This window comes from Stenella coeruleoalba, assembly GCF_951394435.1.
Source record: "Stenella coeruleoalba genome assembly, chromosome: 11".
NCBI classification, from domain to species: Eukaryota; Metazoa; Chordata; class Mammalia; order Artiodactyla; family Delphinidae; genus Stenella; species Stenella coeruleoalba.
The window spans coordinates 21,699,838-21,718,680 of record NC_137157.1 but is presented as its reverse complement, the minus strand read 5'-3'; the positions used below and the strand labels follow the sequence as shown (position 1 = coordinate 21,718,680).

Sequence of the window (18,843 nt, the reverse complement as noted above, 5' to 3'; positions counted from 1 at the left end):
CTTTCCCTCTAAAAGGTTCCCTTTAAATCACGGCAGCTTACAAACAGTAGCTACTCAGTTGATGAAGTAACTAGAAGGAGAATTTACCTGAAGGACAGGGAACTCTAATTTCTGTTTACCATTATTCACAATATAAAAACCTAGGGAAAGTAGTACGTTCTTTAATAAATCAAGCAATTGTCTTAACTTCACGGGGATCAGTTCCACCCTCCTATAGAAGGCAGATATTTCCTTTTCTTTTTGGTAGTTTTTATTTTAATGTGATTTAAGTGTATAAAATTATAATTTCTAAAAGCTTTTTATTAAAGTATCTACTGAGTAAAGGAAGGTACACATTGTTATCAGTTTTTTTCCCTAAACATTGAGGCTCAATTCTACATGGTATGAATATGTACCTGCAATTTAGAGTGAAGGTAAGAAATAAGGGTGATTGTCAAGAAAAAAAAAAAAGTGTCATTTTCCTATGTCTACTCCTGAAATACAAATAGTTTTTGGCAAGATAAGCCTCATGGAGAATCAAGATAAGTTCCATGGAGATTCATGATAGTTACCTGTTTCTAACAGAACTCGCACAACATCTACCTTTCCAAACAAAGCTGCTTCGTGAAGTGCACTCCCTTTTTCTGTCTGGAAAAAAAAAAAAGAAGAAGGAAAAAGAAGCACAGTTGCATTAGGAATGCTTAGGTTAAAAAATTCTGTCATTTTATGTATTCATACATATTCTCTGTAATCTTAGCACTCTGACAGAAAGGTAGTGTGAAATAAAGAAGAGATTCTAGAAACAAAACCCAAAAGCTTGAATTTGTGAAACACCTCTGCTTCTGTGTAGCCATTTGACCTTGTTATGTTGGTAATCTTCCTCATCATAGCATTTATAGTACTACATTATAATGTTATGTGATTGTCTATTCCCTTTAATAAACTGTAAGTTTAGTGGAAATGTAGATATCTATTTTTTTCATCATGGTATCACCAATGCCTAGAAAAAAGTACCTCAAAAATGTAGACATTTAAGAATTATTTTGAGGGTAAAAGGTAGAAGAAGGTAGGAACATAACATAGAAGACAAGAATATGTAAGTACTGCAGGGAGAGATTGGTTTCTGCCTTGAGGAAGATAAAGGAAGATTTCAAAGAGGAAGCTTTTTAGCTATACATTAAAAAATACTTTTTTCCTCTCAAGAATTTTAAAATGTCTACCAGGTCCTTAGTATGTGCACATGTCTCTGCGTGTTAAACTGAACACTGTCATTATGGCAACTTTGTTCTCTTGTACTAAAAGTAATCTCTAGTATGGGATTTTCATCTCAATACAAAAAAGAAATATCACTATAAAATAATATATAACGTAAAAATGTTTTTAATTAATAAAATATTATTGTATAATTAACCCAGTATAAAATGGTTTATAAATGCATTGTTAAGGAGGCTTGAGGACCACTGAAGATCTATCAATGTGATCTGAATTTATTGCCAAAAAGGTATAATTGAAATGCACTTGATTTATAATTTTCTGGGTATGATATGTATAGACACTAATAAACATGGAAATAAAATAATTTATAAATATATATAGCACTATACAGAAGGAAAATTAAACTGTAGAAACTTATGCAGCTCCTTAAAACAATGTTTCAATGTGTGGCATAAAAAGTTAATTTTTTTCACTCCCTAAAAAATATCCCTTGAAATAATCTAATTCTTCTCACTCTCATTCTATGTCTTTCAACCAACTTTCTTACTACTAATTTGATTTCCTTCAAATTTTCACAAAAGTTTGGACTTAATGTTAGAAAAACCCTTCCTGGAATAGCACACCTTAAAATTCTGAAAAACTAAACAATATTTTAAATATAGAGATGAAAAGGAAAATGGAATTCCTCAGAGCCTGGGGAAGGGAATGAGGGACAGAAAGTATGAATCCAGGCATTGAGCACTGGAAGAAGAATTTGTTCAAGGAAATCTACCAATCCCTGATAGATTAGTATCTGGGCTTTAACCAAGGTGGGACTGGGAGGGGAGCAGGAGTCAAAGTCTGAAGCTCAAGCAAGCTGAGAGGATAGATCAAGGACTCCTACAAAAATTAAAACCCCCAAAGAACAACAGCCTCAGTAAAAACAATAAAGTAAAAATTAAAAACTTGTTACAAAAATCTGTTGCAGAGAGGGAAAGTAAGATTTTAGCTCTAAACAGATTAGAATGACAGAAATAAATCCCACTGCTCTAAGAATTCCTAACCACAATTCTGTCCTCACAAGGGTTTGAGGCCAAATTTAACACAATCTCTGTGCCCCTCAGAGCCAAAAATGTAGAATAAAGTGATTTGGGTTCATAGTACCAGAGGCAGACATAAATGCTTAGCAGAAGCAGATATAAATCCTCTCTGAAAAGATACACTTTAAACTCAGGCCTCCAAGAGTTCCAAGAGTTAAAGCTTTAAAAAACACAAATTCAAATTTAGAAACCACTGAACATGAAAGGAAATAAGTGACTATGAGTAAGAAATAGTAGAAACAAAAAAGAAGATAATGGACTTCTCTGGTGATGCAGTGGTTAAGAACCCGCCTGTACAGTACAGTCCAACTATACTTTTGTTTGTACTGTCCAACAGTACAGTCCAACTATACTTTTGGACTGTAAAAATTAGTCAATCTTTCCAAACCCATGGTTGATGTAATTAGCTTCTTTGGTAAGAGAATGTGAGAACTGTCAAAATGGAATGGATTATTCTCATAAACTTAAGGGAAACAGTGGAACTAGGAACTATTTACTGCTATCCCAGTATTATCACAAATAGTATAAAATTTAAATAGGTCAAATTTATAGACTTTTCCTTTTCAAAATATAGGTTAATTCCATAATATTTTGTAATTTATCATCCCCTACCTTGAGTCAGCATCTACTCTTCTCATTCAAATTACTTACTACCATTCTGTTCACCTCAGCACTCTCCCCCAAATCCACAATCCATAATTGGCCAAACCTTGAAAAACCGTGTTCTCATGAAACAATATTTAGTCTAAAACATTCTAAAAGCAAGTGGAATGTATACAAAGAAATAACACTAGGACTTCCCTGGTGGAACAGTGGTTAAGAACCTGCCTGCCAATCAATGCAGGGGACATGGGTTTGATCCCTGGTCTGGGAAGATCCCACATGCTACGGAGCAACTAAATCCGTGTGCCGCAACTACTGAACCTGCACTCTAGAGCCCGCGAGCCACAACTTCTGAGCCCACATGCCACAACTACTGAAGCCCACATGCCCTAGAGCCCACGCACCACAACTACTGAGCCTGCGTGCTGCAACTGCTGAAGCCCACGCACCTAGAGCCCATGCTCTGCAACAAGAGAAGCCACCGCAAAGAAAAGTCTGCACACCACAAGGAAGAGTAGCCCCCCTCACCGCAACTAGAGAAAGCCTGCACGCAGCAACAAAGACCCAACGCAGCCAAAATAAATAAAGAAAGAAAAAAGAAGGCAGTCTTGGGAGAGAGCTGACACTGGCTGTGGATGCAGGAGCAAATGGGCCCACAGCCCTCAGTGCCCCTAAAAAAAAAAAAAGAAATAACACTAAAATAGGTGAACCCAAATTTGGGGCCTGCTTTTCCAATGGATCAAATTTCTCCATTTCTTTAAAATTAATCATTTAAAATAAACATAGTTTCTGAATAGACAATTATGCAGTTGATAATATAGTAACACTTCAATATTTATACAGTAAACAGATATGAAGCACTCACAACGTCTTAGCACCTTTCAGGGAAAAAAAAACCCTCCAATCACAATTAGTGATGAAAACAGCTTAGTGAGAAGACATGACCTGATATATATCTTAATGCTGAATTGCTGATAAAAGCAAAAGAAATTCTCTCTCCAATTGGAAATGGCTATTAAAGTTAAGTCTCAGTAGCACCAAAACTGAGAAAAACAAATGGTAGGAAAAGGGGAGAGGATATAGAAAAGAATGTTCCTATTTTTAAGCCCTGGGTTTTAGCTTCCTTTTTGGTTTGGCTGTATGTATTTCCCTGATACATGAAAGCTCAATTACGCATTTAAAGAGATCCTTGTTATATTTTATCCAAAACCTCTAGATGTTTCAAAATGGCTTTTTGGGTTGTATTCTAAGAGTGCCAAAACAGCAGACAGAAAGGGGATGTGAAGATGTCAGTTTGCCTGCACTGGTTCCCCCTTCCAAATTTAACACTCTAACCATAGCCCTTCTGAAGCTTGCAAAAGAGAATGACCAGATAAAGGAAGACCAAATTTTTTATTAAAGGAGAAAATAAATAGAACAAAGATATAAAGTGGGATTGTGATGATGATCAGTAGAGAAAATAGCACAAGTAGCAGGGAAAATAAAAACTATTGAGAAACAAGACCCACTACCAAAAGAAGTAACAACCAGTTAGTAAAGATAAACTTGATACAGAAAAAAGAAGAAAAGCCAATGAGAATGGCATTTAACACAGAAGTAACAACCCCTGATGCCCTGGTTGGTACCAATTAGCCCTGTAGGCATCTCTTGGGATGAAAGGTAAGAACTTAAAAGATAAGAACATCCTAGCCTTTGTAAATGAATAAATGTCTAAACAACTTGAGAAGCAACAGATCCTTTGTACCCTACATTAGCTAGACTATATCCAGAGTACTGTGTTCAAGCGTGGATACTAAACTTTCACAGGAACATCAACAGATTGGAATATGTCCAGAGAAGAGCATCCCAAAACAAGAATCTAGAAAAACATCATGTGAAGAATAGCTGAAAGTTATAAGTAGGTTTAGACTGGGGGTGGAAATGGCGTAAGAGAAACAGGATGTGTCTTCAAAAAAACTCAGAAATACCATTTCTCCTATTCTAAAGAAGATCTCTTCCTCTCCTCCTATTTAACTAGGGACTTCTGGCCAATATCTTTACCTTTCCTATCTTCCTTCACTTCTGTCTCAGAGGAAGCATCCATTCCCCTCATTAAAGCTAACCCTCGTGCTCGCTTTGGCAGCACATATACTAAAATTGGAACGATACAGAGATTAGCATGGCCCCTGTGCAAGGATGACCCACAAATTCATGAAGTGTTCCATATTTTTATTGCATAGCATAGGGAACTCTACTTAATGTACTGTGGTAACCTAAATGGGAGGGAAGTCCAAAAGGGAGGGGATATCTGTATGTGTATGGCTGATTCATTTTGTTGTGCAGTGGAGGCTAACACAACATTGTAAAGCAACCATACTCCAATAAAATTTTTTTTAAAAAAGCTAATCCTCCACTTGTGCTTTTTTTTCTATCATTTTCTGCTTCTTGAATTTTGCTCATGAAGTATCTTCACCATTTTCTTGCATCCTCAATTTCAGTCTCTTCATTGGATCCTTCCACTCTCCATAAAAATACATACCTTTTCACTATCTACCAAAACAAACAACCATAGAAACTCCCTGTGAACCTGCTATGATTTCAAGCTTCTATCCCATATCTCACTTTTCCTTACTCCACACTTTATTAAATATCATCTTCCCTTTTGAAGGCAAAATTTTTGTCTATTCTGTTGGTGCTATATCCTCTGGCACATAGTAGGCAATGCCTGGCACAGAGCAGGCACTCCATAAATACATGGTGAATGGATGAATTGATTATTATAATTGTACTGTCTTAGTTAGTTACCTCTTGTAACTAACTGCTTCTTTACAGACTTCTTTTCCAGAAACTACCTGAATAGTCTTTATTTGGCTTCTTCTCTCTCACTATAGTCTCTTTCTTGTAAACCCATCTGTTTCCATGGCTTCACCTCTCACTTCTCTGAGCTAGCACCATTTAAGTGGCACATCCTAAGAAAGACTTCCTCAACCCTTCATTCTCAAACACAAGAACCTGCTTTTTTCCTTTATACCACTTACTGCAATTTGTAATTTTTGTTTGTTTATATGTTTATTTTCTGTTTTCACACCCAGGCTCTCAACTCCATAAGAGTAGGGAACAGATTTTCTTGTTGATGTAGCATGTGCCTGGTATCCTCTCCTCAGAAGGCTGGAGGGGATATGGTGTCCTGAAAGGGAAACTAGGGGGAAGGAAACAGAGTTGCTAAGGTGGTAAGTGAGACAGATCAGGGAAGGCCTCCCTATTAAGGTGACATTTGAGCAGATACCTGAAGAAAGTAGAGGAGGAAGTCATGCAGGTTAGTAAGGCAAAGGCCTTATGGTAGTAGCACACACAGTGTGTTCCAGCAAGAGCAATGAGGCCACTGTGGCTGAAACTATATGAAAATGGCAAAGAGTAGCAGGAGGTAGCTTCAGGGAGAGTGAGACTAGGTCAGATAAGACACTGTCAGCCACTGTAAGGAGTGTGGCTTTTGTTCCAAGTGAGCTGGAATACCAGTGAAGGCTTCTGAGCAATCTGATTTAGTTTAATGGGATCACTTATAGCTACTTTGTTGAAAATAGACTGAAGGAGTCTGTTATGGACTGAATGCTTGTGCCCCCCCCCCAAATTCATATGTTGAAGCCCTAAACCCCAATGTGACCGTATTTGGTGACAGGGACTTCACAGAAGTAATTAAGGTTAAATGAGGTTGTAAGGGCGGGAATCCAATTCTATGGGATTGGTGTCCTTATAAGAGGAGGGGGAAACATCAGAGAGCTCTCTCCTTCTCTCTCCATTTGTGCACAGAAGAAAGGTCGTTTGAGGACACAGGAGAAGGCAGCCATCTACAAGCTCTCACCAAGAACCAAATTGGCCAGATCTTGGACTTTCCAGCCTCCAGACAGTGATAAAACAAATGTGTGCTGTTTAAGCCCCCCAGTCTATGGTATTTTGTTATAGTAGCCTAAGCAGACTAACACAGAAGCAAAGGAAGAAGCAGGGAAACCAGTTAGGAGGCAAGAGATAATCAAGACTTGGGCTCTGGTGGTAGTAGTGAAGGGAATGAAAAGTACTGAAATTCTGGATATAGTTTGAGCACAAAGCCAATAAAATCTGATGAAGAACTAAATTAAAATGTGAAGAAACCCTAAAGTTTGGGGGCCAAACAACTAGAAGAACAGCACTACCATCTGCTGAAATGGGAAATATTGGAAGATGGACAAATCTGGGGAGAAGGGGTTATGGAGGCTAAATACTCAGTTTTTGGAATGCTGAGTTTGGATGCCCATTAGCATCCAATAGACATGTCCAGCAGACACCTAATTTAGAGTTTACGGTAAGGTCCAGGATGAATAAATAAAATTTTTATTGTTAGATAAAGATGTCATTTGAAGCTGAGAGACTGGATGAGGTCAACTAGGAAGTCAGTAAAGACAGAGAAGAAAAGAGGTTTAAGTACTAAGACCTGGGAGACTCAGATGCTTAGAGACCAGGAAGATGAGAACGGTTAACCACAGAATAGGGACGTCACAGATTACATTATTAGTCCTTCCTATTGCATGCCCTCTGCCATACAACACTGCAGCTCTTTGCAGTTATGTGGGTGGAGTATATATCCCTAGCCCTGGATTTGGAGCTTGGTTTGTGACTTGCTTTAGCCAATGGATGATAGCTAACATGATGCAAGCAGAGGCCCAAAGTGTGCTTGCTTGGTTGGGCTTAGGCCATGTCCTGACTAGTCCCAGAAGGAAGATAATAAACACATGGAGCAGAGCTGCCCAGACTAACTTACAACATAAAACAAAGCTTCCCCAGCTGACCTGTAACTTAAGAATGAAAAAAAATGCTACTGCTTATGAATGTCTGAGATTTCTGTGCTTATCCTACAGCAGTATTGTGGCAATAGCTAAGAGAGAGTAACAGAGTTAACAGAGTTCCAATGTAAAGGTTCATTGGGAAGGAATGAAAATAAAGCCTGGCTCAGGGAAAAGGAGTATGAATCTATAAAAGAGGACAGAAAACAGAAAGACTTAATTCTTAAGCAACTAGTGATAACAGGTTCATGAGGCCTTGCAGATTTATCTAGCTGCAACACTGAATGGCAGGCAATCAAATCTTTGGCTCAACCTAATACTGAGAAGGAACAGCCAGTGAACTACATGAAAACCAAGAGAGAGTGGTATCTCAGATGTCAAAAGAAAAAAGTGTTTCAAAGAGGAGGAAGAGATCAACTTTGTCAATGCTGATGATAAATCAAGTAAGATGAGGACTAAGAACTGGCTATGGATCTAACGATACGGCAGTCATTAGTTACCTTCACCAAAGGAAAATAACAAAGAATTTTTATAGAGTAATAGAGTTGGAATGGTTTCAACAGAGATGAAGGAAAGAATCTGATATGAGTAAAAGCAAGTCTTTCTAAATATTTTGCCATTTTTTTCTAGTCCTGTGGGTATTACTTCCTTTAGAATATGTTCTTTAATTTCACCTGTAGTCAGCAAGATAGATCTTTGCATGGGGCTCTTTTAGAAACGTGACAAGAATGACCAGGTGTGGGATTACCACTACATTCACCAGAATGGTCAGTTACCCATTCTCTAGCTACTGCTAACAAAAAATGCTTGTAAGTCATTTTATTATGTGCATTAAGGCTACAATAAATTTCATTTTATTTAAAAATAAATATGTTGCCATAAAGAGGATCAGAGAAAGAAGAAGACAGCTAGAGGAAAATTCAGGTTCAAAGGAGGGGGGTTTTTAAAGATGGGAAATATTGCAACATCTTTGCGTCCTTCAGAAAATAATGCAGTTAAGAGGGGGAAAACATTGTATTAAAGAGGGAATATTTGCCAGAGCAATGTATCCCAAGTCGATAAGAGGGGATAGGAGCCAATGCACAAGTAGAGAAGTTAGTCTCAGATATAAGCCTAGAAAGTTAATTTAAAGCAAGGAAGGAAAGCAAATATACACATATTGGCAACTGTGGAGGTGAGAATATGTGATTTTTCTGTTATCTCAGTGAAATAAAAGCAAAGTTGTAATCACAGAGGGATGACAATGAAGGAAGTGTTGAAGTTTTCGGAAAAGAGGAGAAATTTTAAAATAATCATCTCAGGAAGTAGAAGAGTAAGTGCAATCTTCTCATTTTGGGCTTCCCTGGTGGCTCGGTGGTTAAGAATCTGCCTACCAATGCAGGGGACAAGGTTCGAGCCCTGGGCCGGGAAGATCCCACATGCCGCAGAGCAACTAAGTCCATGTGCCACAACTACTGAGCCTGCACTCTAGAGCCCACATGCCACAACTACTGAAGCCCACATGCCACAACTACTGAAGCCCGTGCACCTAGAGCCCGTGCTCCGCAACAAGAGAAGCCACCACAATGAGAAGTCTGCGCACCGCAATGAAGACTCAATGCAGCCAAAAATAAATAAATAAATAAATAAATATTTTTTTTACAAAGAGTACATGGTTTATTAAAATGTAATCTATCCATTTAGGCACATATTTCTCCTGCCACTGTAAGCACTTTGAGAGCAAAAGCTATACCTTACTCAGCTTTGCACCTTAACAGCTCCTAGCATGCTAACTTGTACTCTTTACTATTAATTTCCTGTAATTTTACTTTCCTTTCCTTTTACATTCATATAAAACCCAATTTCTTAATATTATGCTAGTGCTTTAACTCTTTGAGTTTTAATAAGAGAAACACACACAGTTAAAGCACTAGCATAATATGACACTATCACCACCTAGTTATCCAAAATCAGGTTTGAAATCCATAGAAATAATTGCTAATTTCAAAAGAATCATGTCAATTAAACCCTACTTTCTTAATATCTTAATACAATTGATTCTCTTTATTAAGAAATTTTTAATGCTAAAGGATTTATAAGTAAATATATACTATGAAATTCAACCAAATAGGAATTAAATTATTTTGCTCACTAGTTCAAATAGGTGTTATAATTCAAAATTGCTCAGAAAGAAATGAAGCAGAAAACAAAACTTCTACAAAAAGTACAAACATAAATGCTGCATTTAAAAATATTTGTAATTAAAAGAAAAGATCCTCCAAAGCCATCTCTAAATTTTGAAGAATTATTCACAATAACTTGAATGTAATTGAAGTCTAAAAATGTAGTACTGTGATTTACCAAATAGGATTACTTTTAATACTGTTAACTTCCAACTAGTTAACAAATTAATGAATATTAAAGCCACTGAAACAGTTTAAGGTTACTAACTGGTATGGTTCACTCTCAGCCAGTGAGAATATCAACAAATCTCTACTTCAAATTTAATATTAAAAAATGTTATAGTGAATCTGATGGTAAACCTAGGTGACGGTTAATTTGAATAACATAAAAAAATTAAATAATCACAAAAAAGGGTAATGAGATGCCAAAAAATGTTTTATATGAACAAAGCAATAATAATAAAAACAAAAAATCAACTAACGCTAACTATAACTAATGGAAGAGTCAAGTCATTGAGATGTATTGTAGAAATATGTTGTCAGCTCTGCTTCCTGGAACCTTCAAGATGAAATCAGAGTGAGCATCAGTGAAAGAGGTATAGCAACCAAAATGTTGCCCATCCTGCTCGGGTACCTGCCCTGATGCTTCTGATTAAGTGTTCGTATTCTGAACATACTGTGTACCCTTTCATCTGATTTGTGAGTAACAAAACCAAATGCTATCAGTGGCCAAGTAGAAAAATCTAAAGGAATGAATCATAGAGAGAGGCTGAGATCTTAGAAGGCATATACCCCATCGGGAAGTATTTAAAATTCAACATTTTAAAACACTGTTTTAGCCAAATAATGCACATCTGCAAGCTAAATTACACCTAAAATTAAAAGTCCTTTTAGACTTTCAAGGTCTTCTTCAAACATCACTCTTCAGTGTCTTCCCAAGTTCTCCCTCTTTAAATCTATATTTTTCTCACCTATATCTTCATAGCACTTCGTCCTAGCATTTATTTTAATATGTCATGTAACAGAAGTTATTCTTGCAAGTTTTTGTGTTCTCCACCAAATTTTGGGCACAGATCTTTTTTATCTTTAATTCTCCAAAAGCACAAAATACAGTGTTTTGCATAAAAAATATAAATTTATAAAATTGAATCTGAACTCTTACTTTTCTAGTCAGAGTGAATTATTGATCTCAAACAGCCATAGTTAAAGTCCTTGGTTATAATGCAATCTGTGCAATAAAGTTTAGAAATATTCCAAAAGTGTTAATAAAAGCAATAAATCTAGATTAGAGAAATTCAACATTTAGACAATAAACATCTAGCTTATCATTAAATATACTTTAAAAAAGTAACTTTGTTAGTCACCTATAATAAATAGTAAACATGTATCTATCTCATTTCAATACCCCTTTGCAAGCAAAGTTGTTTTTTTCTTAAATATGAGGGCTAAAAAAAATTCTTGTGCTTATTTTCAAGGCTGCCAAAGTAGAATAAGCAATATAGAAAAGATATTACAAATATCTAAACAACTAAATAACACAGGCAAAGGTCTAAGGAAACTTCTGATGCAGGGAGTCAGCCTGACACCTAAGATTAGAAGGCCTAGGATTTTTAAAACTTAAACAACAAACAAAAAACCCGAGAGACACAGTATTCAACCTCAACAACTCCTAGGAAGATAACCTCACAGTTGAGCACTAATTCCACCTTGAATGTGTAGATTTGTTTACAAAACTGTCTGCATTTATTGCCTTTGGGTATTCACAACCCTTTCATAATTCACACCCTCTTCTAATTGAAAGGTAGAGTCTGTTTTCCTACCCCTTGAATTTGGGATGCCTTTGTGACGTATTGCCCAATCAAACATGGCAAAAGACACAATATGTTTGCTCCAAAGCTAGACCTCAAGAGGCCTTGTATAATCCTGTTTCTTTCTCTCTCTCTCTCTCTCTCTCTCTCTCTCCCATGTGAACAAGCCCAAGGTGGACTGCTTGATTATGAAAGACACACAGCAGTCTCACCCATTACCCCAGGTAACAGCCAGTCACTCCCTGAAGCACAGACACTTAATTGATTTACAACTGACCCAAGACACATGAGAGGGAGCCCAGTCAGGACAGAAGAACTGCCCATATAAGCTAAGACTAAACCATAACCTCAGAATTATAAACTAAATAAATGGTTATTGTGTTAAGCTGTTAAATTTTCGTACAGTTTATTATGCAGCAATAGCTTATCAATATATAGGGGAGAAAAGTCATAATCTGACGGGAACCAAAAGGATCTCTGGAAGGTAAGTAGGTTGCCAGTGACTTGGGGGCTAAAAAAAAAACAGTCATAAAAGGAGAAAATGGTAAAAAAAAAAAAAAAGAAAAGAAAAAAAGAAAAGCTAACCTTGGAATTAGGGCTAATGAGACAGATAACAAAAGCAAGTTGCTTTTCCTTGTGGAGAAACAAAATCTATCCAAATGTTATCTGTCCTTCAAAGCTCAACTCAAATCACACCTCCCAATAAATTTTTTTCTTATTGCCCGTAAGCATAGTGATCCTTCCTTTATTAGTCATGTATAGAGGTACATTATTGTGGAAAAAAGCCTGGACTTTAATCAGTAAGTCTAAATTCACATTCTGGGTTTACGAGCTATGTATCCTTAGGCAAGTTTCCTAGTCTTTGAATCTGATTCCTCATCTCTGTACTGGAATTTAATGGCTCTCAATCCCACAGGATAGCTGTGAGATTTGTATTCTAAATGTGTCAACATATTAAACACAAAGTACAACTCAAAAATGTTAAAGTGAATTTCGTTCCTTTCATTCATTCATTCATTCAACTTCTACTGGACTGAATTACTGGTGTATGTCAGGCTGTGTGCTAGCTACTGGGAGAAAGGAAACAATTACTAAGGAGACCACACACAACTGCCATCTAGTAATAATTTTTCATGTGTATAGCCCTCAAGGTAGAATGAGGTTAGAGATTATGCCTTATATTTCTTCATATTTCCCAGCTGTGTGGTGGGGTATTTTGAATTGAGTAGTTACAAAGATACATGTAGACTGTTTGACCAGTTAAAAAATGGTAAGATTTCTTCCTGTAAGTTTTAACATCTGTATCTCAAAGCAAAACAAAAGCACCATTGCTTTTGAAACATAGCTAAAAGAAGACTCACTTGACAGCTCACATCCATTCCTGCTTCCAGCAGCACCTGAACAACTGCTTTGTGACCATTGCGTGCAGCAAGGTGTAGTGGTGTGTGCTTTCGTGTGTTGCAGCTCATTAAGTTAGGGTGTGCACTGATGATCATTTTGACCACTCTAAGCCGTCCATAGAGGGCTGCCAGGTCCAGAGGAGTTTCCAGCTTGCTGTTCCTGATGGTAGGATCAGTGAGCTCTTCCAGCAGAACAGCAACTACTTCTGAGTGTCCATACTGAGCTGCACAGTGTAGGGCAGTTTCATTTTCATTGTTCTGTTAAGACAAAGACATAAAGTGCAAGTTTTCAGAAATTCAATCCTTTATCAAAACCTATATACAGTCATTTAAAACCTGAGATGCTTTGAAAATGTAAGTTTAAGATTTATCTGTTTTAATAAGTATGCCTAATAGAATTTTATATTTGATACTAGTACCTATCATTTATTACACCAAAAATATCACATTTTATTTTTATTACTTCAAATGAAAAAATCAAACTTTTCCCTACACTATATATTCCAACTTCCAAGAGTGATAAATGATTTAGCCATGTTAGTCAGTAGCCCTGCTGGGCCAAGATGGTCAGTGTTATCTGCACTGTGCATCGTGCCTCCATGACATTTGTTAATGAGAGAGATTAATAAGAATTATAATACACTTTTAACAGACTGGCTTTCCAAAAGATAGTTGAGATAGTACAGTCTTTGATAATGAAAGATTTACAGAAAGGCTTCCCAAGTTAAGTTTCATTTTATCTTTCGTTTAAGTATAAATCAGTGCTTCTTTTGCAAAGAGAATAACGACATACTGGCCCCAAGGTTAAACCATATCTTTTTGAAATATAATCATGGATTGAGAAGCAGACCATACCCATACCATACAAGTATCACAGTATTACACGTGTAGCTTATAAGTGTTTCAGTTGAAAATCAATGAGATTTCCCCAGGAATTCAGCAGAATAAAAAATGTTAAAATGGAGAAAACTGAACCCATTTGCAAGGGAGATGTACCCTTTCAGATTCTTTGGGCAGATGGTGTAGGTATATGCAGTATGACTATGTCAGGAGGCAGAAGGGTCAATCAGGAGAAATGTGAACAAGAAATTTTAGTAACAAAAATGCAATGTCCTAAATGAGGGTTCTAGGGAGCAAGGGCGGATTTCATCATCAGAGTCATTATCATAGCTATCACTATGTGCCAGGTACAGTTGCATTTCATGTTTACTCATCTAATCCTCACTAGGAGATAAATATTATTATCATTATCCCCATTTTACAGATGAGGAAACTGAGGTAGTAAGTAGCTGAATAATTGCCCTTCAATTATACAGCCATTTAGTATTGGGGCCAGAATTTGAACCTAAATAGCCTAGACCCAAAGTTGGTACTTTTAATACCATCTTCCACAATAGAAACTATTACTACTACCATTTGCTGAGTGTCTAAAAACTTTACATACATTGTCTCCTTTAACTCTTACAAATGATCCTACAAGATTGGTATTAACATCTCCACTTCATGGATGAGGAAACTAAAATACAAAAAAGTTAAATTACATGCCCAAGCAGATTCAGTATCTTTTGGAACCTGTATCCATCAGAATCAAAAACCCATTTATGCTCTTTCCACTGTACCACACTGCCTGCCATGTGTTTCTTTATTGCCAAAGAAGAAAAACATGGAGCTAGTGATCTGAAAGCAGAATTTCTATAGATTTTTCCCAAAAGAACATCAACTGAGTTGAAATAGGAAGTACCTGCTTAGATAGCTGTTCTAAGGGTACAAACCCAAACAAATCTTATCGTTCCAGAAAGTAACTCAGCCTTGCTCTGGATGATAAAACAATACAGATAAGTAAGTTGAGAGTAGAGAGAAGATTTGAAAACTTAAAAAGAGGAGTGATGGGGAAAAAAAGCACAGAAAAGTCTTCTTACTACTTTACTTTTCCAAAACAAGTATCAGAAGAGGGCATCTGAAGGCCAAACGCAAAGGAAAAGCTACTCCTTGAAGACAGTCAACAAAAAGTTAAGATCTGACAGATGGGGAATCTAGCTGGAGGTATTGTTTTTTCCAGCATTTTGGGTGAGCCATTCCTGTTCTTAGTTTAAATGTGTTATCATAGTCTATTTCCTTACAGACTGACAACATAGAGGCTTGCACTCCCTGATTTTATTATCTGGCCAAGTTTTATAAACCTGATTTAAAAATCAATCTTATTACCTTAAACCATGAAAATATGATATAGAAATATGCCTCCTGACCAAACCAAATTTCCCATTGGTTGAAAAGAGATTCAATCTCATTTTTTAAGATATACTCCCTCTTTGAGGAAAAGAAAAGTAAATTATGAAACAATACCTCAAAGACCTCTCTACCTTTGCAAAGGCCTTAGCCTAGGAAATTATAAGTGCAAAATTGAAATTTTTCTATTAACTCCAGTTATCACTGTTCAGATCTCAAGAAAAAGTTATTTCAATCATTCAAGTCTTACTCAGGAGAAAATGTTCATAGAGTTTATCGGTAATATCAAACACACACTTGGCTTGTCACGTCAGTGAAGACCACAACTGTGCTACCTTTACAAAAAGGCATGGTTGTATACTCATGTCCATACTCACTAGTGGTCTAAAAAAATCCAATTTGAAATAAATAGGCTGTGATAAAGTACCAGTTAATAATTGCTAGTATGTCTACATTAAATATTCTTAAACTGTTTTGAATTCCTTCTTTTTTACCAGATGAGTGTTCTCTGAAAAATTAGAATACTTCCAGACAATGGGTGGCAGTATGAAACTGGCTAACAAAAGTTATTTACCAAAGATCTTACTTCAAAGTCAAACTAATGGAAACTATCTAACACTAGTTGGATTTGAGTTCTGGTGAATGGCAAGGGAATATACTTATGAGATAAGGCTCCTCTGGTTTTTGCTCTAATGTTAAAATACAGAAGAAAAGAGGAAGAGAAGGTGGACGAAAAGGAAAGAGGAAGGAAAGGCAGGAGGGAAACGAATATACAGAGAAATATAAATTGAAAACACACATAACATCAGAAGAAAGGAAATAAACCTGTTGACAAAAGACAGGAAGGATGTGGCAATTATAAAAATCAGGGCAGAGTCCACTTTATTTTCAAAATTATGTCACCCTAAGTTGACCACTAATTCTAAGGCAGTATAAAATGGTGATCCAGGTTGAAGTGCTAACACGTACTTATTAGCAACAATAAATCACTCTATCTCTCTTAACTTATCTTACTGTAAAATTAGAATATTACCTTCCCTATAACCTTAGAATACAGCTTGTAAACCAAAAGAGATAACATATAGGAAAATGCCTTATAAGCTTTAAACATTAAAACATAAGGTAGAATTACTTTTAAAGAAAGTTGTATTAGAAACCAAAGACAGCATTCAGAAATCAGAATGAAACCCTGACAGTTATGCATAATTTTAACATTATAACATAGTGTATTACTGGTTAAAAGCTTGGGCTTTGGATCAGAAAAACCTGAATTCAAATACTGGCTGCATTTTTCAGAAGCTGTGATATCATGGGCAAGTTACTTAATCTCTCTAAGGTACTTTCCCCATATATAAGGTAGGAACAGTAATTAACACCTACCTCATCAGGCTGTGGTAGAGCTTAGAAAGATAATGTAGATGAAGTACTCTGCACAATGCCTGGCATATAGTAAACACTCCATAAGTGATAGGATTTACCACTTAGAATACCAATGTGCTATTGTGGAGGGCTCTGGAATTACAGAGATCTGAATACAAGTCTCAGTTTAAGTCACTCAGTAATGTGTGAACTTAGAAGAGTTACTTAGCTTTACTGAGCCTGATTTCCCATCTATAAAATGGAAGTGATAAAAATCACTTCAGAGGATTGCGAGAACTAAGTAACTAACATATCACAGGTAAAAGTGCTTAGCACAGTGCCTGGTTATCATAGGTCTCAATAAATGTTCATTACCATTTTCATTCCTGCCCTCTATTGCTTAAATACATAAAGGCTTATGATTAATTAGCATATTTCTGTCCCATTCGTGGGGAAAAAAGAAATAAAGCTAAAATCAGAATTTACCTGTGAAAACAAAATTCCGACATCAGAAACTTTTAGAAGAAATGACATTGAATGAGAGAACTATGTCAGCACTAAAAGCGTATATACATAGTAACAAACAAAAAATACTGAAAGCATGGTATTAAAAACCTCAAGAAATTTCAACCTGTTTCCAATAGAAACCACAACATAAAGCAAGAGAAGTGAAAAAGGAATTCTGAAGTCCAATCACCTCAAAAAACCTTTTTTATATTTAAATTTATTCAACATCACAAAAAATAACTTTCTATTTAAAACACACCATTACAGTTATATGCCATATAAAGTATTCAGCTTTCAAATGTAAATAAATTCTAGGGTCTTTCTTTCTTATTTTTATGTCATTTAAAAAATATTGTTTGAAGAAACTAACATTCCCTTGCTTAATCTTGGTTTGTTTTCCATCTTATTATTTCAGGTTTGCTTTGGGGCATTCAGACAGTTTTAAGAATAACCACCAGATGGCTCATTCCACAAATGATCTTTTAACTTGGTTTTCTGAGAAACAGTTAGCATTCTCATAAATTTCCTTTTAGCATGATATGCCAATAAAGATAGCCATATCTGTCATTTCTTATAGATTTGAATTAATGAGTGTATTCTCATAAAAATATTCTGTATTTTGTAACCTGTAAACAGACATTTTATTGCAATAAATATTAATGACAGTGTTCCAATTAATAAAACATTTTTCTTGATTAGTTCTTTATACAACTACCTTTTGATGTAAGAAAAAAATATACATTTTTCTTCCCTTTGCTGTTCACAGCTGGCAAGTGTTACTTTTTATTCTTTAATCTGAATTTCAGTCAAAGGTCTGCAAAGTCTGTATCCATTTGAACAATATGCTAATTGTACTTCATTAGATGTGCTTACCCTGGAGTAACCTACTTCCATTGATATTGGATAACTGCCAACCTGCAGCTTAATGCCATATTTGTAATTCAGTTGTTGGACTACATGCTGGTTTTCAAATATGGTCTTACAAAATGGGAACAGTAGGGGGCATTCAGAGCCCAAGATGTTTGTTATACTGTACTAGAGGACTGTATTTTACTTTCTGGAATCTGTGGTCTTATTTATTTAGAATACCGAGAATGGCATTACTTTTTAAATATATGCATTATATGTAACATGGATACTATGTACTTGTAAATATTTTGACTTTATCTATCAGTAACGTCCTGCTGCTTTTTTTTTACTCAACTTACTCTGGGCGGGTGTGTGTGTGTGTGTGTGTATGTGTGTGTGTATATATATATATATGTATGTGTAGATATAGATATAATCTCTACACATACAGGAAATTTTTAATTTAATGTCTGACTAGCAACTGTATACACTGTATTTTGCATTTTAATTCACAAAACTGTACTTAATGTGAAAGTGCTATGTAAATGGTAAAGCATTATGCAAATGATAGTTGTCACCATTTTAGCATTTAAAATTTTATTAAGAAAAACTAATTCACATTACAAATGTGAATTCTGTTATATCTTTAAATATTCAATAAATATAAAATGGATGCTTACGTAAAGCAGGCAAAAATACTACAACTACTTCCTTTATGTGGGATTTTCTTGTTAACAAATATCTTTACAAATGTCCAGCTTAGTGCCAATGTACCATATTTGTACCATTTGTACCATATACAAATGCCAAAGAAGTTTTCAACTTTCTCCTTTAGGAAATTCAGCAGTAGAAAGGTCTTTGGC

At 35.8% G+C, this 18,843-nt stretch overlaps 1 protein-coding gene across 9 annotated transcripts in view; it reads right to left on the bottom strand.

The window, feature by feature from the left end:
* The window catches only part of ANKS1B (ankyrin repeat and sterile alpha motif domain containing 1B), a gene marked incomplete at its 5' end in the record, with an annotated part of 1,156,737 nt that overhangs the window by 959,215 nt on the left and 178,679 nt on the right, over nt 1-18,843 (bottom strand). For all 9 annotated transcript variants that reach the window (XR_013830584.1, XM_079937794.1, XM_079937795.1 and 6 more), the window contains 2 exons: nt 552-627; nt 13,001-13,297. Coding sequence is in view for 8 of the 9 variants with exons in the window: in XM_079937794.1 (XP_079793920.1) it covers nt 552-627; nt 13,001-13,297 (373 nt within the window). The remainder of the gene's footprint in view (nt 1-551; nt 628-13,000; nt 13,298-18,843) is intronic.